The sequence below is a fragment of the Mauremys reevesii genome, linkage group 25 (assembly GCF_016161935.1).
Source record: "Mauremys reevesii isolate NIE-2019 linkage group 25, ASM1616193v1, whole genome shotgun sequence".
Taxonomy (NCBI): Eukaryota; Metazoa; Chordata; order Testudines; family Geoemydidae; genus Mauremys; species Mauremys reevesii.
The window spans coordinates 5785183-5809655 of NC_052647.1; the positions used below are offsets into that span (position 1 = coordinate 5785183).

Consider the following 24473-nt stretch of genomic DNA (forward strand, 5'->3'; position numbering starts at 1 on the left):
TGGCCACACTTGATGACCAGCGCTGCAGCACCAGCGCTGGAATCCTTATTCCCCATGCTGAGTGAGGTGTACGGCCAGCGCTGCAGCCAGGGAGTTGCAGCGCTGGAAGTGCCCTGCAGGTGTGGCCACTTACTAATTGCAGCGCTGGTGGAGGCTTTCCAGCGCTGCAAATCGCCAGTGTAGCCATACCCTATGATTGGCCTCCAGGGTATTAGGAGATATCCCAGAATGCTTTTAACTAATTACTCTCTTTGTTTTGTTATGCAGCCTCTCTTTGTTTTGTTGTGAACCCGGGGCTCCGGGAGCTGCTTATCTAAAAAACAAACACAGCTCCTGTTTGCTGTGATTAATCTGTAACTCAGTGAACAATCAAATGAGATAAACACTGTGAATGAAGCAGGCAGGGAGATGAGTGAGTGTTTGCTTGACGAGAGAAATAGCGGGGACGGGGCGGAGAAAGGGAGTCCCTTGGAGCAGCTGCTTATCTGGTCTGCAGGCTGTTTGCAGTTAAGCGTAAGGGGTCGGGAAACTTTTCTGATTTTGCAAGGCAGGGAGCTGATACACAGTGTCGGCTCCAAAAATCCACTCTCTCTCTCTCCCCCACGCTCCCTGTCACACTACATCCCACCCCCCTCTCTATTGAAAAGCACGTTGCTGCCACTTGAACGCTGGGATAGCTGCCCATAATGCATCACTCCCAACAGCGCTGCAAATGCTGCAAATGTGGCCACACTGCAGCGCTGGTAGCTGTGAGTGTGGCCACACACCAGCGCTTTCCCTACACAGCTGTACGACCAGCACTGTAACTCCCAGCGCTGCAACTCTCAAGTGTAGCCAAGCCCTGTAATACAGAAAGTAGAATTTAAGTGGTTGCAAGTAGTAACAGACAGAACAAAGTAAGTCACCAAGTAAAATAAAATGTGCAAATCTATGTCTAATCAAACCGAATACAGATAAGTTCCTCACCAGTTCCAGAATGCTCCCTTTTACAGGCTAATCTCCTTTTTGCCTGGGTCCAGCAAATCACTCACACCCCCTGTAGTTACTGTCCTGTGCTCCAGTTTCCTTCAAGTTTCCGGGGGGGTGAAGAGGCTCCTTCTTTAGCCAGCTGAAGACCCAATGGAGGGGTCTCTCTTGGGTTTAAATAGACTTTCTCTTGTGGCGGGAGATCCCCCTCCTTGCTGCTATGCAAATCCAGCTCTGAGATGGAGTTCTGGAGTCACCTGGGCAAGTCACATGTCCATACATGACTCACAGTCTTTACAGGCAGAAGCCATTGTCCACATGGTGTCTTGTATGTCTCCAGGAAGACTTATGTGGATTGGAGCCTTCCAAGATGCATTGTTCCCCGAGTGCTTCCTGATCAGGTACTTAACCTTGCGAATTCCTTCCTAAAGAAACTGACCAAATGCCTCACAAAGCTTACTTAGAAACCAAGCAAGTATACAGCCAATATTCTTAACCCCAAGTAGAAAATGATATATGTGTACAAATAGGATGAACAGGTATAGTAGACCATAACCTTTACAGAGATATGTTACATGGCACAGGCAGCACAAAACATATTCCAGTTATGTCATATTCCCATAAAGCCTTATGGGAGGTACCGTCACAGTAGCTCTTGGGGAAGTGCATTGAGGGCTGTTTCTTTTATGAAAAGATTTAACCTTGCACCTTAAACAATGTCTGCACTGTCAACGCTACCCTTGTGCTTTGCATTCTTTGCAGCTGAAACCTTGTCCGTGGGCGCATCCTCCACACCAGGACAGTGACTTTTCCAGATTAGAAGGTGGAAAAAGAAGACTCGGGAGGACATGTTCAATGAGTTAATGCGTGACTCCGAGAGTGACAAGCCCGAGCTCAGTGCATGGAGGATTCCAGTGTCGGAGAGCATGCACAGTGACCGTGAGGCTAGGAGAGTATGCAGGGAACAGGAGCATGACACGCAGGATGAGATGGTTCAGATTATGATGGAGCAAATAGACATGTTGAGGCATCTGGTTGAGGTTGAAGAAAGGCAGCTGGACACTAGAGTCCCGCTGCACCCTATGCTGAACCTGCTGCCCTCGTCACCAAGTCCCACATCCTTCTCTCCCAGACTTCCTAGGATGGGGGGAGGTCTGGGGGGGAGAGGGGAAGCTCCGGTATCCCTTGTACTCAGCTCCAGGGGAGGGTACAAGGAACAGAAGACCCCCATTCCCACAGCTTTGATTGTTATTGTGGTACAAATTGTAAGCAACCCGTCCTTGTTTCTCCCCCACCTCACAGTGTTATCAGCCCCTTAGCCACAGCTTCTCTTTACTTTTCTTTGCTGATTCTCATCAGTGTTTGTGAGCATAATAAAAGTTAATGGCTTGAGGAGAAAAGGCTCTTTATTCGCTCAGCACACTGTGGTCAGCGGGGGTGTAGTTTATGGTGGGGGGGACATGCAATGAAGGGGGCAGCTTGGTAAGGAACAACACACATAAGGTTCACATCACTGTGGGTCATGGATGAAACTAGTTTTCAAAGCCTCACGGAGACTCAGTGCACTTCAATGTGCTCTTCTTATTGCCCCGGTGTCTGGCTGCTCAGAGTTGGCTGCCAGGCAATCTGCCTCCACCCCTCACCCCACCGGAAACTTATCTCCCTTTGTTTCACAGATATTACAAAGCACACAGCAAGCAGCAACAACAATGGGAATATTGCTTTCACTGAGATCTAAATTAGTTAGCAAACTACACCAGCGGGCTTTTAAACGTCCAAAGGCACATTCCACCACCATTCTGCACTTGCTCAGCCTATGGTTAAGCTGATCCTTACAGCTGTGCAGGCTGCCTGTGTACGGCTTCATGAACCACGGGAGCAAGGGGTAGGCTGAGTCTCCAAGGATAACCACTGGCATTTCAACGTCAACAATGGTTATTTTGCAGTCTGGAAAGAAAGTTCCTTCTTGCGGCTTTCTGAAGAGACTGGAGTTCCTAAAGCTGCCGGCATCATGTACATTTCCTGACCATTCCACACTGATGTTGGTGAAACGGCCCTTGTGATCCACCATCACCTGCAACACCATTGAGAAGTATCCCTTTCGGTTTATGTTCTCTTTCGCAAGGTGGTCTGGTGCCAAGATAGGGATCTGTGTTCCGTCTATCGCCCCACTTGTTTCCCAGGAACCTTATGTAACATGGGGATACTGATAATGGCCTCCTTTGTAAAGGACATTGAGACCTTCTGAGGAAATGAGCTACAGAAGAGGTAGGTAGTCTTAGGTGCAGGTCCAGCACAGGCTGGTCTGGCCCCTCTCCTCAACAAGGGGTCAGCTGCTGCTCTGGATCTGAAAGGCTCTTGGTATCTCCTCAACCACAAGCCCTTGTAATGTCCTAGGGACGATCTCCCTTTGGGTTCCTCACCAGGACGTCGGTTATTCCTTCCCCTGAGAATTCACCCTTGAGATTGGAGATTGGCCACTTCCCAGGGCTTTGGGAGACAAGTCAGAGCTGCAGGACACCAGTGTGGGGCTGAGGTGGGCCAGCTACTGCTCTCAGTTACCCGGGTGCAGGGCAGAGTAACTCTACTGAATTCAATGGGGTTACGCCTGATTTTTCTGTGGAATATTCCAGCTGCTGGGGGTGGTTCTAACAGGGCTTCCCATGCCCAGGAAAGACACTGCTCAGTATATTCTGGGGTAGGAGTTTGCTCATGGCTAAAGCTACGATTATGTCCTGGAGGTCACGGACATGAGGCCTTTCCCCTCCAATTAGCGTTGCCCCCCAATAATCCCCACGCCAGAACTGACCAGGGGGCGGGAAGCTTCCTAGTCTGATGGGGGAGGAAGGCCATGGGGCACCCCCCAGACACCTCCGCTGGACCCTACCTGGCGAGGCCCCGCTGCCCAGGCCCATTTCCTCCCCGAGGGGCTCAGCCGCAATGCCGATCATCTTGACGTGGTGGAAGGGGGTTGCATGTGGCGCGGCGGCCTGGATGGGGAAGGCCGTCTCCACCACCAAGCGTCCCCGGCTGTCCTGCTATTGGTAGTGGGGGACCTCCTGCAGTTGCCCAGCCCCGGCAGGAAGAGGGGGACCCCCCGGAACACTCAGCCACTGTGGGAGGTGAGAAGGCCCTGCAGCAACCCTATCCCCGGGGGCAGTGGGGGACCCTAGACCTCCCACTTGCCGCAGGTGGAGGGGAACTGGAGCTCCCTGCTGCTGCAGGCAGTGGGATCCCCCACAACTGCTCAGCTGCCATGGGGAGCAGGGAACCTCAGAGCTCCCACTCACCCAAACAATTACTGTAAACAAATAAGATGAACACACGTAGCAGATTGAAAGCTTTCTAAAGACACCATCCAAGGGGGTGTTTAGCATAAAGCATATTCCAGTTATGTCATATTCATGAGCATATTTCCATAAAGCACATGGAGCACAACATCACAGGGGGCTCCAGCCGGTTCGGTTTTGTATTGGAACTCCTAGGTATTGACCCCGGCCCTGGTTGCTGCCGACTCCTCCTGGCAGAAGGGTTAGTCCTGGCAAGAAAAGCAGAAAAATGACAGTAGGTTCCAAGGCCACTGAGAGTGTAATGTGCGAACTGGTGGGTTGTCTCTAGGGGGGCGACACACAAAGCCCCTGGACACTGACCCATCGGGATAATGGAGCCAAGATAAATTCTTCACGGTGCTGACTGCTCATTGGGGATGATCCATCTGCACTGACAAGGTTTCAGTCCCAGGGGACAATCTGGTCTATTCAGATCATTACACTGCAAGAGCCAATGCCTGCCTAGTCCACAGTGAGTGACCCCTGGAGCTCCCAGGAGAGCCAAGGGAAGGGAACGCGGAGGTGCCAGGACAGGACATTCTGTTCTGGTGCCTAAGACATCTAGGATACCCCTCAATAGTGACCAATTCTCACTGACACTTGCAGTGACGTTCCCAGCTGGCTCATAACCAATCCTGAGTCATTCAGGGGGCAAAGCACCTTTACAGCAGTGATGAGACCCAGCTAGAGATGACTGTGTCACAGGCTGGTACTGGAGCAGAGCAGAGGACCTCTTACCGTCTTGGTGCTGGTGGTGGGGACAGCAGACATGGACAGATCGGATGGCTGAGATTTCGTGCTGAACATTCGGAATCCCTTGATCCATCTCCTGTACTCCTCTCTCACCTGGAGAGTGAGGGACACGGTCACTGCACTATGTAACTAACGCTGAGAAGATCAGACATGGCCACCGCGAGGCCGGTGAAGGTGCTGGGTGGGCGCTGACGGGCCGTGGGCGTTACCTGGCGATTGAGGAGACAGTGCACCAGGAAGATGAAGGCTCCCTGCAGGCTGTTGACGATGGTGAATAAATACGCCATGACCGTGGCTGCTGGGCCGACTTGGAGGAGACCCAGGCTCCATGTGCAGCCCAGAATGAAGAGCTGGGCGATGGCTTTAAAGGTCAGTAACCTGGGTAAAGGCAGTGGAGAGATCCCGTTACAATAACCCTATGGAGAGCAATTGGGTCAGGAGGATCCGGGCAGAGTGGGGTGGAGCTACCGGCCCCTGCTTTCCTGTGTGGGACAGGGTTACTCTCAATGCAAACACACTGAGAATTCATTCCTATGGATCCTAGATATGCTGTTCCCCTCCTGCAATCCCTCACACCCTCCGGTGCCAAGGACCCTCCAAACCAAGGCATCTGACCCTCCAAGATTGTTTTGTTGCCTTCTCACCTGTGGTCTCTCAGGGTGGACACATCTGCATTGAGGGAGGAGAGTCTGTTTCTCAGGAACCACAGGGTCAGGGCAAAGAACGTTATATTTATCTGTGGGAAGAGTGGGAAATATTTCCTGTAAAACATCCCATCTGGGGCCGTTGACTCCAGCTGAGGCAGAAAATGATCCCAGGGGACTGAGCTGAACACTGAAGAATTGGGGACTGCTCATTTCCGGTGGGAATCATCCCCTCCCGTGTAATATCCCCTGGCAGCTCTCGGTCCCTCCCCATGCGTGGAGCTGACAGCACAGCCAGGGCTGAGATGGAGCAATGGGATCAGAAAGGCCAGATGCTTATCAGAGTTCAATATGGAGCCTCTCCAGTGCAGTCAGGAGTAATCTTGGGTTTACACTGGTGTAACTGAGAGCAGGATCTGGCTCAGAGATTCCAGATCCTGCCTCTAGAATACTCCCTGCCACTTCCAGGCTGTAACAAATCCCCCCACCCCCAACTTCCCCAGGGGTAGGGAGGAATATGGAGGGACATTTGTTTCCTCCCCTACAAAAACCACTGCAGAGTGCAGCCCTCTCCCTTCCTCGTTCCTTGGGTCATTAACTCGACTAGACTAAACTCCTGCTGACGTCCCTGGGAGCTGGGCCCGAGTAACGGCTGTAGGCCTGGGGACACGGCACAGGGACTAATCCCGGGACTGACCACAGCAGATGAGCCAGGTGGGACCTAACTGGGTCTTTCCTTGTGTTTTATGAGCCACATTTCCCTCCCTGCTGCACTGAAATCAATGGGGTCGCAGAGGTGCGAGGAGAATGGGGCCCTGTGGTTCTGTGAGGTACCCACCAGGATTATGGCACAGACTGGACCCATGAAGCTCCAATGAAAGCCTCTGTCCAGGCTGAGCCAGCAGCTACAGGGAGGGAGGAAGAAGAAGGTGACTTTAATGAGGTTACTGCCCTTTTCAGCCCCGGGGCAGAGAGGGGGTGTCACAGGGCAGCTGGGTCTCAAAAGCGAGATGGATCTCAGCCTGCCTGTGACATGGCCGACTCTCTTGCGGGCACCAGGCTAACGGCCCTTCCCATGTACCTCAGCATCTCCTGCTTTCAGCCACCACTTCCTCTTCCAGCTCCTCACATGACCCTTTCTGGTGGATGGGCGCAGTATTGATGGAGGGCCAGACATGCAGCGGAGGGACATTGGCCTAGCTGCACTGAAGGAAGTGGAGCTGCCCTGATTTACACCAGCTGAGGATCTCGCCTGGGGTGTCTAGAACACGCCACGCCCTGTTTTAGTGGCGTCGCTCACTTTAGAGAGGGGATCCGCAGGGATTTGCACACAGGAAGAAGGTGCATTTGTTTCCTCCCACCAGCCCCACAAACCCAGCCTGGGAGCTGGGCGTCAAGCTGGGATCATTCTGGCTTGTTCTTCCGCATCATCGGTGGGGTGAGGAGTCTGACAGGGGGCAACTCAACTACAGCGCTGGGGCAGCTTCGTGTCCCTGGGGATGGGAAGGGTCCCAGGGGGACATCCAGCTACCAGGCAGGGTGAGCCGGGAAATCTAGGTTCAAGTCAGACCTGGGGTGAGCAGGACAAGCACATGGAAGCCACATCTCAGCTCCCCTTAGGGACAGGGTGACAGATGAGATGAAGAAAATATCGGGACACGTGGGGGAGGAGGGTTCACCAGCGGACCAAAAAAAAACCCGAGTGCTGCCGGCGGAGCAAAATATCAGGACAAATTGCGTCCTGATCAAAGATCAGTTGAAATGGGGGACAAACACCCAAATATTGGGACGTCTGGTCACCCTACTTAGGGATGGGCGCTGCACGTACTGTTTGGAAGTTCCGTAGCCGCCAGGATTCACCGCTGCAGAAATAGCCACCACCAGGGCTGGGAATCCGTAGCCGAACGGGTACATGAATCTCTTCTTGAACCGGCTGGCGCTGGTGTAATTCACGACCTGCAGGTTCCTGACGGTGAGGAAGAGGTGCAGCCCCTCCAGGAACATCCAGCTGAAGCAGGCCAGGAAGAGGTAGTGTAGGAGGCCAGCAATGACAGCACACGCCACCTGGGGGAGACAGGGAGCCCAGGGACACTGCGGTGGGGAAGGGAAATGCTGAGTATGGGGGAGACCTGCCGGGGTGGGGGGCGTGTCACACCGGGATTCTTGTTAGCACATCTCTCCAGGTATAGCGCTCCGTGACCCAGGGACGGCAGGTTCCTCGGCCTACGGAGGGTCCTGTGGGTGCACATTGCTGATGCAGGAAAGGAGCAGAGATTAGTGGTTAGAGCAGGGGAGCAGGGCTCTGGGGATCCAGGTTCTGTTCCCAGCCCTGCCACAGAGTCCCTGGGTGACCATGGGCAAGTCACGAAGGAGAGGAATCGAGGCACAGGGAGACTGTGACATAGGGATAGAACTGGCTGAACTCCAGGGGTTGGGGACACTCAGAGCACTGTGCCCAGTGTGAAGGGGCCTAATGGGATGGAAACATCCCCCCAGGAATCTCTCCTGTGTCCTGCACAGCCCAGAATCCAGGGAGCACAAGGGGTTCAAAGCCACATACCCCAGCCCTGCTGCGAGTGGAGGAACAGAGCAGGGGAGAATCAGGCCGTACCTGACTGCCGGGGTGGGTCACCACAGTGAGGAAGAGCAGGTCGGCCAGGAAGAGGCAGAGGCAGAGCTGCAGGTGGAGGGAGGTGCTGACGTTGCGGATGGAGCGGCACAGGAGGAAGGTGAGGATGGCCAGGAAGAGGCACAGCAGGGAGAGGGTCAGTCCCACGTAGGTGATGATGGTCAGTGGGTAGCTCTCCTGTAACACAGCAAAGGGACAATCACCAGGGACCCCAGCCCAGCCCCCTCGGCTCTGACTCAGCCTTTTCCCCAGCAAAGCCTCCAGTCGCTCCAGGGAGAGCTTTGCCCACGGCTGGGTACAGAGCTCAGGGTCCAGCCCTGTGACCTGAGTCTCACGGTGAGATACCGTCACTGCGGTGGGAGCCATTAGGACGGCGAAGCTGGAGAGATGGTCACAGCTGCAGGTGGTGTGAGTGCTGTTCGTGTGCACGACGGTGCAGCCATCCGGAGACCAGCTGCCGCTCTCGGCCACCACTTTCCAGTAGACGCAGAGAGCCTCTTCCTCCTCTTTTTTGGCCTGGAAACACAACAGAATCATCCTCATCCTCACGGGACCACAGAACATTGGTTCTGTTATCACATGTCTATAGCAAACCCGAGGTGAGCTACAGCTCCACGGCTCTCCCCACGCAGCCCCCAGTGCCCACTGGGGCCATCCTGGTGACAGCGGAGAGAGAACACAGATCCTGCTGCTGCAAAAGCCCAGGCCCTGCTATTGGAGTGAAAGGATAATAAATCCTTCCTAGCCGTTAGCACAATAAGGAATGTGGCACAGGGCTGAGCAGTTCCGACAGCATCCAGCAGAGGGCAGTGCTGTGTGCACACATACACATGGTCACCCTAACCACTTCATTACCGTAACAAAGAGTTTCATGCGGATTCCCTGAACCCCACTATCTACAGAAAGCGGCTTTCCAGTTATCCCAGCTCAGGGGTGAGCTAGGCGGAGCTGTTACCCTAGAGCACTTTGCACAGCCCTGTGTCGTGGTGCGACCCCCAGTAACCTCCTCCAGTAACACAGCCCCAAGGTGTCAGGAATAAGGAGGCCTCCTCCAGTGATTTCCCTACACCCCCCCTGAATTTTCCCACCCACCCCCCAGTTTTGTGAGCTAGTTACATACCAATTTAGTGATTGTTTGGAAATCTGAATTTAAACTGAAACATTAATACGCACTTTAAAAGCTTATACAGTGTATGATAAAATATGTGTATCTGAAAAAGTATAATAGATTTGAAAAGTATGAACATAGACTAGCTTCCTTATACAGCTGTTTTTTATGACAGTGTCAGTGCATTCATTTCGGTGATGTTGGCCAACCTAATAATTTCAAATGATGATTTGTGAGCGAAGTCTAAATGAGCTCTCCCTGACAGCTAGTGATGAGCTGGGGGCTAAGGCTTCAGGGCCAGATTGTATTTACATTCACACCTAATCTACCTAGGGATCCAGCACACAGAGCTGTGTTGTCCAAGTGATAGATTTTGGCTGGGGTTGGGTTACAAACCACTTGAATGTGGGGGGAAGGGGGGATGAAATGTTGTTCTTATTGTATGAGTAAAGGGCAGTAGAACTGTACCTAGCCTGTGATGATTTGAAGGCATCAAGAGAGAGGGTGGGGACCTGCCCCTCTCCACTGTTTAAAGACAGAGCTGATTAGGCTCCATAGATAGTCTTTTGTTCTGTTAAGTGACCACTGCAGCTGAAATCACTGACAATCAGGTCTAAGTGCTTAGTCCTGTTCTGGGGACAGTGTTCCTGTGGGTACAGTGTTTTTGTGTAAGAGACAGCCCAGACTGCACTAGCAGTGAGGTTCCCGCACTGAGAGCTCAGCTGAAATCACTGAGAGCTGGTGGAACCTCAAGAGACCAACTTGCAGAGATCACAGTGGTAGGTGACAGCAGAAGGTGACTGTGCAGGGCCATTGGCAACAGAGCGGTGGAGTGAACGGTGGCACAACGAACAGCCGTGGCCAGAGCAAACTGTGCCTTTTTGTCCCCCACCTGGAAGGTGTACTCACGTGAAAGCACCTCTGAATTCTGAGTCTCCACTGATCAAGGACAACACTGGTGAGTGGAGTGTGGTGGAGGGAAAAGTGAGGGGCATGTTAAATAAACATTTGTTTGTTGGACTATATTTTAGTCACTTTGCTCCAGAATGCTAGATGTGTGACTGGGAATGGAAACTTATATAAATATGTTTCCCAGTAGGCCAAGATTTTTAAAATGCAGTATTTGCCAAGGTTGTTATCTCACATTGTTGCTATTTTGGGAGGTCATTATGTTGGGGAGTTTCTGTACTAAACATTTTTATTATAATTAATTTTTACATAAGAATGGTCATACTGGGTCAGACCCATGGTCCATATAGCCCAGTACCCTGTCTTACAACAGTGGTTAAGGCCAGGTGCTTCAGAGGAAATGAACAGAACAGGGAATCATCAAGTGATTCATCCCCTGTTGCCCATTCCCAGCTTCTGGCAAACAGGCTAGGGACACTCAGAGCATGGCGTTGCATCCCTCTCATCCTGGCTAATAGCCACAGATGGACCTGGTCTCCAGGAATTTATCTGGTTCTTTTTAAAATCCTGTTATAGTTTTGGTCTTCCCAGCATCCCCTGCCAAAGAGTTCCCTGGGTTGACTTTATATTGTGTGAAGAAACACTTCCTTTTGTTTTTTTTAAATCTGCTGCCTATTAATTTCATTGGGTGACTGCTAGTTCTTGTGTTATGTGAAGGATTAAATAAAATTTCCTTATTCACTTTCTTCGCACCAGTCAAGATTTTGTAGACCTCTATCATATCCCCATTAATCATCTCTTTTCGAAGCTGAAAATTCCCAGTCACTTTAATCTCTTCTCCTGTTTCATACCCCTCATCATTTTAGTTGCCCATCTCTGTACCTTTTCCAATTCCAATATATATATTTTTAGGATGGGTGACCAGATCTACACACACTATTCAAGGTGTACACGTACCATGGATTTATATAGAGGCAATATGATATTTTCTGTCTTATTATCTATCCCTTTCTTAATGATACCCAACATTGTTTGCTTTTGTGACTGTTGCTGCACATGGAGTGGATGTTTTCAGAGATCTATCCACAATGACGCCAAGATCTCTTCCTTGAGTGTTAACAGCTAATTCAGATGACAACAGTTTGTATATACAGTTGAGATTGTTTTCCAATGTGCATTACTTTGCATTTATCAACATTGAATTTAATTTGCCATTTTGTTGCCCAGTCACCCAGTTTTGAGAGATCCCTTTGTAGCTCTTCGCAGTCTGCCTGGGATTCAACTATCTTGAATAGTTTTGTATCATCTGCAAATTTTGCCACCTCACTGTTTACCCATTTTTCCAGATGAATATGTTGAACAGTTATGGTCCCAGTACTGACCCCTCAAGGATACCACTATTTATCTCTCTCCATTCTGAAAACTGATAATTTATTCCTACCCTTTGTTTCCCATCTTTTAACCAGTTACTGATCCATGAGGGGACTTTCCTCTTACCCCATGATGGCTTACTTTTCAAAAGTCAAGTTAAATTAAATAAATTAAATTAAATACTTTTTTTTTAAATGTATATTTTTTTAGAAATCTAGATCTGTTATGTGTTTTGGTATAACTTGCATTATTCTTATATTAAATTTGCATAATCCTAACAAAACATTTACTTTATTCATATCTCTTTTATATATCTCATTGGTCCTGACACCCCCCTGTAAATTCGAACACCCGCCCCTAATTTCAATTCCTGGGGAAACCACTGGCCTCCTCTTCTCAGGACCATCGGGAGCCAGAAAGGCAGCACGGTCCAAATGCCCGGCAGGGGATGGTGCCTTCTATATACCCCTCTGGAGCCCCAGATATGGAGCAAAGCGAGGGGATCTCCCTCCACGCACCTGTCTGTGGCGCAGGGTGAAGTTTGCGGGTCTGGAGAGGTTAATGGGTCTCCCGTCTCCGACGGCTCCACTCACCACCCTGGAGTTAAGGTGACTCTTCTCCAGCTTCCCACCAGCCAGTAGATTTCCCTCGCTGAGACGTTTCGCACTGATGATGGAGTCCAAAGTGGAGTAAGAAATAAAAGCAGCAGCCCCCAAACCTGCTGGGAGAGGAGAAAATCCCTCGTTAGGGAGCTGGGGACACAATGGCAAAGAATGAGCCGGCCAGGTGCACAGGGGTCACAGTGAGTCTGTGGCAGCTCTGGGAATGGAACCCAGGATCCTGGGAATGGAACTGGACTGTGCTACCTCCTCCCTTGGAGCTGTCAGGAACGTGTCCAGCTGGAAACGTTGAGCTGCAGGATGCAGAGATGAAGATTCAGTTTTTCTCAGTGAGACCAGGAGAGGGGCTGGCCAGGGATGAGCTTCCCCTGGTGCTGGAGGATTCGGGGCCCTGAATATGGCAGCTGAGGGTACATGATGCCCTGGTCCCCCACATCTCCATTTGGGGGTCTAGCTAGACTAGGGCATCCCTGCCCTTTCCAGTCTCTGGGCCCACTTCATACCAGAGACCCTCTCATGAGCCGTCTCCCCTCTGTGCCCCCAACTCCTCACTGCTCAGGGCTCAAGCTGTGGGACAGGCAGGAACGAAGGTGTCAGCTCCATGGCCACAGCCTGAGAACCACTGGCCCAGCCAGCAAAGAGCACTCCAGGGCTAGAGACAGAGGCCAGGGCCCGGCCTGGGGATCCATGGGGAGGGAGGGAGGAACGGGGGAGCCCAGACTGGGGTTCAGTGCCCGGGAACCGCTCTGTGCCGTGGTTTGGGCCCTGGGTGTCGCCCTCCCCAGGATGGTACCTTGTGTGGCTGCCCCGGTGACTGTAGCACAGTGCACGTCCATCATCTCCTCGTGAGCGCTCAGCGTGAAGACCTCGCTGTGCTGGCTGCAGTTCCCTGTGACGAGCTGCGTCTGGATAGCTGCAGGGGGTGGGGTGAGGAATGACAGAGCCCCTCACTGTGAAACCACTTCCCTGGGAATCTGTCCATTCTGGGCCAGCTCCACACACCCCACTCCGCTTGGCTCTTCCACACTGTGGGAGGGGGAAGTTTGGAGCCCCCCCAAGTAACACTGATCACCCCCCATATCTCCTCCCCCCATTCCGGCTCCGTCTTCCTGGGGATGCTGCTCTCTGGGGAGTAGTGGGGGTGGGGGGAGGCGCCTGGCTCAGCGTGGCAGCCCCTAGTGGTGAAATGCCAAATATCACATTTAAACCCCTCTCGGGCATTGCTGTTGCTCCTGGGGACACTGGCGGGGCTGGGTTATATTTCCTGTTGCAGGGGCCATGCTGTTCTGTGTCTATACTGAACACAGGCTCACATCACAATGGTATATAGGCTCTAACTTCCGGTGGATTTGGGGCACAGTGTGTAACCCTGTATCTCACGGCAGCCAGCAGGTGGCGCTGAGAGCCACATGTCCCCCCTCACCCAGAGACTCTGTCGTCACATCCTGTCTTGTCCTCTCCGGAGACCGGAGCGCAGTGGCCAGCGCGGCCCGTTCCACGCTCTGCAGCAGGACCGTCACGGCCGACCCCACCTCCCCCTTGTCTCCACCGTCCCAGAGGGAGGTGCTTTTCAGGAGGGCGTTGAAACGGAGAGTCACGTTCTGGGGACAGGAAAGGAAAATCCCTGGGAGCGAGGAGTCCGGGGGTTCAGGTGCCACGTCCCCTGTGTTCCCAGGGGCATTGGGCATCCCAGCCTCTCCCAGTTCAGGGGGCTGCAGTGCTCTCATAGGTGGAGCCCTTTACAAAGGGGGTCCACTGAGGCTGGCTCGGGGCCCCACGGGGACCTGAAGCCAACTGGGGCTAGATCCCTTTGTCATTCGTTCTTCGCTCCTGCTCCCCCATCCCCCATCCCTCCATTACAGATGCCAGGGAACAACATTGTCACAAGCCCACAGCTTCCTAGGCTGTCTCTGTGCTGCATCCGGCAGCTGCTTGTAAATGTCTGGCAGGGCAGGGATAGAGCCCAGATCCTGCTGCCTGAAACACTCAGGTCACTGACAGATGAGCTGAGGGAGAATCCGCATTAACTGTTAGCACTATAGCACCTCTGATGAACAACAACAGTTCTGAACACTAGAGGGCGCACGTGGGTGGACAAACACAAACATGCACTCACACCACTAGAGTGCATGTGACTGCAGACACAGACAAACACCACTAGAGGGTGCATCCCCCTCCCCACGGCAGGGGAGGGCACAGATCTTTTCTGAAGAGTATCTACATGTCTCCCTCCCCCGCAACCCAGTGAGACACCTAACCCGGCACAGCAGCACGCAGGGCTCTGGGGCACACACAGGGGCACTAGCCTGCAGGGCACATTCCAGGGACGGAGCCTCTCACCTCCAGTGATAACGCCGCACTCCCGTCTCCGAACGTGGACATCAAAATGTCTAAGGTTGAATTAAAGAAAGAGCAAAAACTGCTGCTTCTGCTGCTCCACTTTCCCTGCAGAGAGACCCAGGGCAGAGGGTGAGTTCTGCAGGCGCCGAAGGCGACCAACATTGGTGTTTGCCTTATGCCGGGGCCTGATCCCGACACCCCTCATTGAGTGAATAAAGCTTTTATATCAGGACATGTCCAATGGTGCTGTTGCCACAGCGAGAGGTTCATGTGGAGAAAGGGAACAGTTTCTAGTAACAGCTGGAATATATCAAGGCTTGGGACTAAGCCCCTTTTTGTTCACATCGGTGCTGGATGCATTGACAGAAAGCGGCCAGAGAGTGGCCCCCTGGCACCTGCCTTTTGCAGATGATGTCGTGCTCGTGGGGGAGAGGAAAGAGAAAGTGAAGGAAGATGCAGAGAGACATGAAGGTGCATATAGGAAAGAAATGGCATGAAAATCAGCAGAAGAAATCAGAGTACATGGTCTGTAATTTCAGTGCTCTCTTGCAGGAAGACAATGGGGGTGTAAGTCTGGGGACCAGCCACTAGCAAAGCTACAGAAGTTTTAGAAGGTTTGATATCGATTTGCAAACACCTAGAAGATGATAAGGTGATAAGTAACAGTCAGCATGGATTGTCAAGAACAAATCCTGTCAAATCAAGCTGACAGCTTTCTTGTGCAGGGTAACAAGCCTGGGATGGGGGGAAGCAGTAGATGTGGTATATCTTGACTTTAGTGAGGCTTTTGACACTGTCTCACGTGACCTCATAAACAAACTAGGGAAATACAACCTATATGGAGCCACTCTAAGGTCAGTGAATAACTAGTTGGAAAACCGTTCCCAGCGAGTAGTTATCAGTGGTTCACAGTCAAGCTGGAAGGGAATATCGAGTGGGGTCCGGTTCTGTTCAATATCTTCATCAATGATTTAGATCATGGCATACAGAGAACACTTATAAGTTTGTGGATGATACCAAGCCGGGAGGGGTTGCAAGTGCTTTGGAGAATAGGATTAAAGTTCAAAATGATCTGGACAAACTAGAGAAATGGTCTGAAGTAAATAATATGAAATTCAACAAGGACAAATGCCAAGTTCTCCATTTAGGATAGAACAATCAGTTGCCCACATACCAAATGGGAACTGACTGCCTAGGAAGGAGCACTGTAGAAAGGGATCTGGGGGGTCATAATGGACCACAAGCTAAATATGAGTCAACAGTGTAAAGCTGTTGCAAAAAAAGTGAATCTTATTCTGGGATGTATTAGCAGGAATGTTGTAAGCAAGACACAGGAAGTAATTCTTCCGCTCTACTACGCTCTGATTAGGCCTCAACTGGAGTACTGTGTCTAGTTCTGGCGCCACATTTCAGGAAGGATGTGGACAAGTTGGAGAAAGTCCAGAGAAGAGTGACAACAACGATTAACGGTCTAGAAAACATGACCTATGAGGGAGATTGAAAAAAAATGGGTTTGTTTAGTCTGGAAAACAGAAAATTGAGAAGGGGCATAATACAGTTTTCAAATAGATAAAGGGTTGTTACAAGGAGGAGGGAGAAGAATTGTTCTCCTTAACCTCTGACGATAGGACAAGAATCAATGGGCTTAAGATGCAGCAAGGGCAGTTTAAACTGGACGTTAGGAAAAGCTTCCTGTCAGGATAGTTAAGAACTGGAATAAATTCCCTAGGGAGGTTGTGGAATCTCCATCATTGGAGATTTTTCAGAGCAGGTTGGACAAACACCTGTCAGGGATGGTCTAGATCAGGGGTAGGCAAAGTTTTTGGCCCGAGGGCCACTTTGAGGTTGCAAAACAGTATGGAGGGCCAGGTAGGGAAGGCTGTGCCTCCCCAAACAGCCTGGTCCCTGCCCCCTCCCACTTCCCACCCCCTGACTGCCCTCCTCAGAACCCCTGACTCATCCAACCCACCCTGCTCCTTGTCCCCTGATCACCACCCCCGGGACCCCACCCCCTATCCAACCCCCCCACTCCTTGTCCCCTGACTGCCCCCTCCTGGGACCCCCATCCCTAACTGCCCCTCCAGGACCCCACCCCTATCCCACTCCCCCTTCTCCCTGTCGTCCCCCCCAGGATCTCCCCAAACCTCTGCCCCATCCAACTGCCCCCATCCCCTGACTGCCCCCCCTGCACCTTATCCATCCACCTTACCATGCCACTCAGAGCGGCAGGACAGGTTTATTGGAAAGCCTGAGAGGTGAGTGGGCGCAAACTGAGCTACCCGCGCGGCAGCGCCACTGCAGGGAAGGGGGCACAGCAGGGGAGGGGCTGGGGGTGAGCCTCCCCAGCTAGGAGCTCAAGGGCTGGGCAGGTCGGTCGCCGTAGTTTGCCCACCTCTGGTCTAGATAATACTTAGCCCTGCCATTAGTGCAGGGGACTGGACGAGGTGGCCTCTCGAGGTCCCTTCCGTTCCTACAATTCTATGATAGTACAAGAAAAAGATGAACTCAACAAAAAACTTATAAGCAGACTGGGAAAGGCCTGGAGTAAAGGGAGAGAAGGGAGGGAGTCAGGGGCGGCTCTAGGCATTTTGCCGCCCCAAGCACGGCAGGCAGGCTGCCTTCGGCGACTTGCCTGTGGAGAGGCCGCTGGTCCCGCGGCTTCAGCGTCCCTGTGGGAGTAGCATGAATGATAGAAAAGCTGAGGGAACCAGGCTCAGATGGTGTGGGTGTGTGAAAAGGTCAGAAAACAAACAGGAAACAAGGTGCTAAACGTAGCTGCAGAAGATAAGAGGATTGGGAGACTCCAGACTAGATGGGTGACTGTCACGCAAAAGGATGTGATGAGCTATGGAGTTTCTGAGGAGCTGCTTCAAGACAAACTGGAATGGAGAAGGACTTGAATAGCTGATCACATGTAGATGGGACCAGCCGAGAAGGATGAGGAGGATCGAGTCCCAGGGATGAAAGGAACAAACACAGAATTGCCCTGATCTTGGATGGGGTTTACAGGGGTCACCGTAATTCCAACAGCAAAGGTTTTGGTCTGGGAATTTCCATATTGGTGGTAAAAGAAACAGAGCAAAATCCCCAACAAATGAATGATGGGGTCAAACGTACCTGCAGAGAGAAATTCCTGCACGTCTCTTTGATTCCCTTGAACTCAGCGCTGGAGTTAATGCTGGTGACTTGGAGCTCTGGGAAGAGAGGAGCAGACGTTAAAGCTTTTATATCAGATTTTCATATCAACTCACTCCTGCCTAGGGCAGGGCCGGCTCTAGGTTTTTTGCCGCTCCAAGCAACAAAATTTTTGGCTGCCCCCACCCCCAGCCCTGGGCTCCCACCCGCACCCCCCTGTGGCCTCAGCCCTGGGCTCTCCTCCCCCTCACCTGCACCCCTTGCCGCCCCGGCTCTGGGCCAAAGCCTTCTACTCCTTGGGCATACTAGGGGTACCTACCATACGTCCGTATTTTCACGGACCTGTCCGGTTTTGGGGGTTTTAAATAGCCGTCTGGGAGGAATTTGTAAAACTCTCAAAAGGTCCGGGATTTCCCTCCCAGTGCAGTGGGAGGGAGTGGATAAGGGGCGGGGCTACCCCATCTCTTTTTTCAATGTTAAAATATGGTATCCCTACCGTTCACAGTGACACCCCGCTCTAGCAGTGAGCTCTCCATTCACAGCAAGCTGCAGCAGGTCTCAGCTACCTCACTGCCTCCCCCTCCCTTTCCTCTTGATAGCGGCCAAGGGAATGCTGGGAAATGTAGTTCTTTCCCTGCTCCAGGGCTGGCTCTATTGGCAGGGAGCTAACTAAAGAACTAGAGCTCCCAGGGCCCCCGATTGGTTCTCGGCTCCCAGGCTGGACCCCTGCTGCCCCTGCAAATGTGCTGCCCCAAGCACATGCTTGCTTTGCGGCTGTCTAGAGCCAGCCCTGGCAGTGGCCTATCAGTTACCACCCCTTAGGACAGATGGGTGGCAACCTTTCTTGACAAATTAGGGGCAGCTCTACAGAAGAAAGCTAAGCTCGCCCCAATATTTATTCATAACGCTTCTGCATCTCACAGAAATCCTTGTGGCTAAAATCCCTCTTCCCTGGACATCAGCAAACAAGTCAATCAGCGGGGAGAGTCCAGAGCGCTCACGGATCCTTCCCGTGGGCCGAGTTCCAGCAGCTCTTTCGCTCACTTCCCTTCTCTCTTTCCTGTGACAGCGTTTTGCTATTTCCCGCTACGCCCCTTCCCCTCGGTCGTTATTTGCATAAAGGCAGCACCCAGAGTGCTGCATCCACACGGCCACAAAGAGTTTCTAGTCTAAACGGAGGAGAGAAAACTGATGCAGGAAATTGCCCAAGGAGACCCAGCAGTAACAGAGCTGAGACTAGAGTCTCAGTCTCACACCTGACCCATTAAGCCTGTCTCAGACTCAGACTCAGACTTTAAGGTCAGAAGGGACCATTATGATCATCTAGTCTGACCTCCTGCACAATGCAGGCCACAGAATCTCACCCACCCACTCCTGTAACAAACCCCTAAACCTATGTCTGAGTTATTGAAGTCCTCAAATCGTGGTTTAAAGACTTCAAGGTACAGAGAATTCCCCTGCGAGTGACCTGTGCCCCATGCTGCAGAGGAAGGCAACAAAGCCCCGGGGCCTCTGCCAATCTGCCCTGGAGGAAAATTCCTTCCTGCCACCATATATATATATTATTAGGATTTTTTTTTTACAGTCAGTAAAGTAGTGTGTATTAGAAATTTGAAAACTATGTTAGAGCCAAATTCATGTGATAGGAATTTTCCACTATTAAAATTCAAAGCTACTCACAGCAAGGTACACCTCTACCCTGATATAACACTGTCCTCGGGAGCCAAAAAATCTTACCGTTAGAGGTGAAACCGTGTTATATCGAACTTGCTTTGATGTGCAGCCCCACCTCCTGGAGTGCTGCTTTACCGTGTTATATCGGGGTAGAGGTGTATTTAATAAAACAGCCTATGTATTTTAAATTTTTTCTTCAGCAATACATCAAGGATGTGACAAATAAGCATAGTCTGTGCCCATAGGCGGCAGGTTATATACACCTGCGGTGCCCGGGCTCCAGGAATATTCAGGGCCGGGTGCCCTGCTCCACCAATATTTGGAGCTGGGTCTCTCCCCCGGCCCTGCCTGGATCGGGCCCCGGCCCCCGCCTGCCACACACACACCCCGCGTGTCCCCACCACCACGCCGCATCCCTGCCTGACAAAAAGCAGGCGCGCCTCTCCCCTGCCTGCTGGAGCTGTCAGAGATCGGCTCCCGGCAGAATGGCTGTCTGCTGCCGCAGGGTCCTAGCACCTGCCCTCCACTAATGGCAAGGCAGGCTGCCCTTACCCTGAGCCTCTCCAACGCCCCAAACCCTCAGCCCCAGCCAGAGCCCTCATCCCCCCGCACCCTAATCCTCATCCCCAGCCCTGAGCGCCCCCACATCATGAACCCCTCATCCCCCCGCACCCTAATCCTCATCCCCAGCCCTGAGCGCCCCCGCATCATGAACCCCTCATCCCCCCGCACCCTAATCCTCATCCCCAGCCCTGAGCACCCCTGCATCATGAACCCCTCATCCCCCCGCACCCTAATCCTCATCCCCAGCCCTGAGCACCCCCGCATCATGAATCCCTCATCCCCTGCACCCTAATCCTCATCCCCAGACAGAGCCCTCCTCCCCCCGCACCCTAATCCTCAGCCCCAGCCCGGAGCGCGCCCGCATCATGAACCCCTCATCCCCGCACCCTAATCCTCATCCCCAGCCCTGAGCCCCCCCACAGCATGAACCCCTCATCCGCAGCCCCAACCCTCATCCCTCTGCACCCTAATCCTCTGCCCCAGTCCTGAGCCTCCCCCCGCAGCATGAACCTCTCATCCCCAGCCAGAACCCTCATCCCCTCGCACCCTAATCCCCAGCCCTGAGCCCCCCCACAGCAAGTACCCCACATCCACAGCCCCACAGCCCTCACCCTGCACTCCCTCCTATCCCCAAACTCCCTCCCCAGAAGGTGCACCCCCTCCCCCTTCCCACACGCCCCTTCCCAACCCCCAACACCCTCCCAAAGCCTGCACCCTTCACCCCCTCCTGCACACCCACCCCTGCCCCAGCCCAGAGCCTGCACCCAGCACCCAAACTCCATCCCAAAGCCTGCACCCTGCACCTCTCCTGCACCCTAATCCCCAGCCCAGGATCTGCACCCCAGACCTCCCCCACCAAGCCCCCTCCCAGAGCCTTAGGCAGGTGGGGGCGGAGTTTGGGGGGGCGGAGTTGGGGGGCGGGTTCTGGGCACCAGCAAAATTTCTACAAACTTGCCACCCATGTCTGTGCCTTACTAAAAACTACACAGTGTATAGTCAAGGTTTACAGGTTATAAAAAGTAGGTGTTTAAACTGTATGGGGGTTGACCACAGAGAAGTTTACCATACATTTTTGCTACAGGCTAGAGAGAACTACTCCTTCCAGTCTACTACAATCTCCTGTCCAATTACAGAAGTGTACTTCCAATTCAGCTACTGTCATTCAAGAAATTTGTATGACAGGAAAGGAGTAGTACAGTAGAAATCTAAGTCAAGGATATGGAAGAAAGGAAAGAGAGACCGAAAGAAGATGGGACTAGTTCCAAAAACTAACTAACTGTGTTATTTGCCCTATTATCTGGCTAAATTGGTCTGGCATGCAGTTTTCTAAATTAACATTTGACTCCCTGAAAGGCTAAATATGTCTCTTTCAGCTTCCTTCCTCAATAGGAGAGCAAGAATGTGTCTCCCCTGCCTCACCATGCAGATTTTACCCTCTGCTCCCCCTCACTGAGAGGAGCTTTGTGTCCCTGGCTCACACCCGGGAGTGCATCAGGGCTGGAACAAAACCCTTGATCCTTTGGCAGAAAACTCAACTTTTGCTCCATTGTTAAACCGCTTGGAAGCAACGGGCCTACGCCATGCCTGTGAGGGGGCTTGTATGTGCCGACCTCTTGATGATGATGTTGTGCCTCAGAACAAGGAGAGAGCAAGTTTGTCCTGGTCTAGTGGCTGGTTCCCATAAGTTGATAACAGCCTGCTATAATGACTGGCTAATGGAGTTACTCCCTTAGCTGCAGCAGCCAAGATGTGTGTTTTCAACAGACAGATCCTGGGTTTGATTCCTGCTGATAACCCAAGCTGGTTCCTTTGTGATGCCAGCTCCTTCCCCAGCCTTAGCAGCTGCTGAGAGTTCGGTTAATGGGGTTCCAGAAACTAAGGGGCTTTTTGAGCCCAAGCTGTATTAAAGGTTGATCCAACACAGAGTCCTTGGTTCTGTCTCAGCCCAGTTTGCTTTGCAAAGACCTGACCTGCCCCCACCTCAAAGCTCTGCTACAAAAGAGCATCTTGGGCTCTGATTGCAGGATTGGGGGGATGTTCCAGCTTCTAACGACATACCTACGCTTGTGCCTCGGTGGAATTAGGCAGCATGGCAAGAGACATGGCGACTTTCCATCCACAGGCTCAGTTTCCAATTTGAAAGACAGGCTGGGAGTCAGAACAGACACTTTGCCCGGGTGTAGTGAAGAGAAAGAGCGAGACCTCAGGGCAACCTTGGTTACTTTCACCCTCCAGGCATATAGGTTAGTTTCAGAGATCCTGGGTCAGCTCAGTGATGGTGCATTAACAACATCGCCCATGCCAAGCAATCAATAAAAGCCCCAAACCATGAACCAGGCTGCAAAAAAAGTCATGAGATTGGTTTAAAAATCACAACACTTTTTTTTAAAAATCCATTTGATTTTAGCCAAAAGCAGAATCACGTGACTCCGGGAGGTGGGGCTTTAAGGCAACTCCACATGTTAGCAAAGGCTAATGTAGTGCCCATCTTTAAAAAAGGGAAGAAGGAGGATCCAGGGAACTACAGGCCAGTCAGCCTCACCTCAGTCCCTGGAAAAATCATGGAGCAGGTCCTCAAGGAATCAATTCTGAACCACTTAAAGGAGGGGAAAGTGATCAGGAACAGTCAGCATGGATTCACCAAGGGCAAGTCATGCCTGACTAACCTAATTGCCTTCTATGGATAACTGGCTCTGTGGATGTGGGGAAAGCTGTGGATGTGTTATTCCTTGACTTTAGCCAAGCTTTTGATATGGTCTCCCACTGTATTCTTGCCGGCAAGTTAAGATATATGGGCTGGACGAATGGACTATAAGGTTGATAGAAAGCTGGCTAGATCATCGGGCTCAACAGGTAGCGATCAATGGCTCCATGTCTATTTAACAGCCGGTATCAAGCGGAGTATCCCAAGGGTGAGTCCTGGGGCCTGTTTTGTTCAATATCTTCATTAATGATCTGGAGGATGGTGTGGACAGCACCCTCAGCAAGTTTGCAGATGACACTAAACTGGGAGGAGTGGTAGATATGCTGGAGGGTAGGGATAGGATACAGAGGGACCTAGACAAATTAAAGGATTGGGCCAAAAGAAATCTGATGCGGTTCAACAAGGACAAATGCAGAGTCCTGCATTTAGGATGGGAGAATCCCATGCACTGCTACAGACTAAGGACTGAGTGGCTAGGCAGCAGTTCTGCAGAAACGGGGTTACAGTGGACGAGGAGCTGGATATGAGTTGGCAGTGTGTCCTTGTTGCCAAGAAAGCTAATGGCATTTTGGGCTGTATAAGCAGAGGCATTGCCAGCAGATCAAGGGATGTGATCATTCCCCTCTATTCGACATTGGTGAGGCCTCACCTGGAGTACTGTGTCCAGTTTTGGGCTCCACACTACAAGAAGGATGTGGAAAAATTGGAAAGAGTCCAGCGGAGGGCAACAAAAATGATTAGGGGGCTGAAGCACATGACTTATGAGGAGAGGCTGAGGGAACTGGGATTGTTTAGTCTGCAGAAGAGAAGAATGAGGGGGGATTTGATATCTGCTTTCAACTACCTGAAAGGGGGTTCCAAAGAGGATGGATCTAGACTGTTCTCAGTGGTACCAGATGACAGAACAAGGAGCAATGGTCTCAAGTTGCAGTGGGGGAGGTTTAGGTTGGATATTAAAAAAAACTTTTTCACTAGGGCCTGGTCTACACTAGGCGTTTAAACCGGTTTTAGGAGCGTAAAACCGATTTAACACCACACCCGTCCACACTGAGAGGCCCTTTATATCGGTATAAAGGGCTCTTTAAACCGGTTTCTGTACTCCTCCCTAACGAGAGGAGTAGCGCTAATATCGGTATTACCATATCGGATTAGGGTTAGTGTGGCTGCAGATCGACGGTATTGGCCTCCGGGCGGTATCCCACAGTGCACCACTGACCGCCAGGGCCGCCCAGAGGGGGGGGCAAGAGGGGCAATTTGCCCCAGGCTCCGCGTCCCGCAGGGGCCCCCACGAGTGTTTTCCGGGGCCCCTGGAGTGTTTCCCGTCTTCCCGCGGCTACGGTTGAGCTCCCGCAGGCATGCCTGCGGCAGGTCGACCGGAGCCCGGACGAGTGGACCTGCCGCGGGCATGACGGCGGAGGGGCGCTCCCCGCGGCTCGGCTGGACCTGCCGCAGGCATGACTGCGGCAGGTCAACCGGAGCCGCGGGACCACGGCACCCGCCGCAGTCATGCCTGCGGGAGGTCCAGCCGAGCCGCGGGACGAGCGCCCCGTCCGCAGTCATCCCTGCGGCAGCTCCGCTCGTCCCGGGCTCCGGTCGACCTGCCGCAGGCATGCCTGCGGGAGCTCAACCGGAGCCAAATGCCGCCCCCCAGGGAAAGGGCCGCCCCACGCGCCTGCTTGGCGCGCTGGGGTCTAGAGCCGCCCCTGAGCGGGGGCCCCCCGCCGCCG

The 24473-nt window shown here is 52.4% G+C and overlaps 2 protein-coding genes and 1 long non-coding RNA gene across 3 annotated transcripts in view; 2 read left to right on the forward strand and 1 right to left on the reverse strand.

Annotated features, from left to right (window-relative positions):
• Nucleotides 1-2298, forward strand: part of LOC120391414 (hepatic lectin-like) — a 35945-nt gene extending 33647 nt beyond the window's left edge. The window contains exon 5 of the mRNA XM_039515090.1: nucleotides 1729-2298. Within this exon, the coding sequence (XP_039371024.1) occupies nucleotides 1729-1732 (4 nt within the window). The 3' untranslated portion in view covers nucleotides 1733-2298. The remainder of the gene's footprint in view (nucleotides 1-1728) is intronic.
• Nucleotides 1-24473, forward strand: part of LOC120391433 — a 341872-nt gene that overhangs the window by 44251 nt on the left and 273148 nt on the right. The gene's annotated exons all lie outside the window — the stretch shown is intronic.
• Nucleotides 4295-24473, reverse strand: part of LOC120391365 (adhesion G protein-coupled receptor E5-like) — a 209343-nt gene continuing 189164 nt past the window's right edge. The window contains exons 17-29 of the mRNA XM_039514957.1: nucleotides 17787-17863; nucleotides 14670-14774; nucleotides 13753-13930; nucleotides 13123-13242; nucleotides 12228-12427; nucleotides 8667-8837; nucleotides 8304-8498; nucleotides 7521-7756; nucleotides 6531-6597; nucleotides 5693-5784; nucleotides 5258-5426; nucleotides 5034-5141; nucleotides 4295-4504 (exon numbers count right to left, since the gene is read on the reverse strand). Coding sequence (XP_039370891.1) covers nucleotides 4499-4504; nucleotides 5034-5141; nucleotides 5258-5426; nucleotides 5693-5784; nucleotides 6531-6597; nucleotides 7521-7756; nucleotides 8304-8498; nucleotides 8667-8837; nucleotides 12228-12427; nucleotides 13123-13242; nucleotides 13753-13930; nucleotides 14670-14774; nucleotides 17787-17863 — 1724 coding nt within the window. The 3' untranslated portion in view covers nucleotides 4295-4498. The remainder of the gene's footprint in view (nucleotides 4505-5033; nucleotides 5142-5257; nucleotides 5427-5692; nucleotides 5785-6530; nucleotides 6598-7520; nucleotides 7757-8303; nucleotides 8499-8666; nucleotides 8838-12227; nucleotides 12428-13122; nucleotides 13243-13752; nucleotides 13931-14669; nucleotides 14775-17786; nucleotides 17864-24473) is intronic.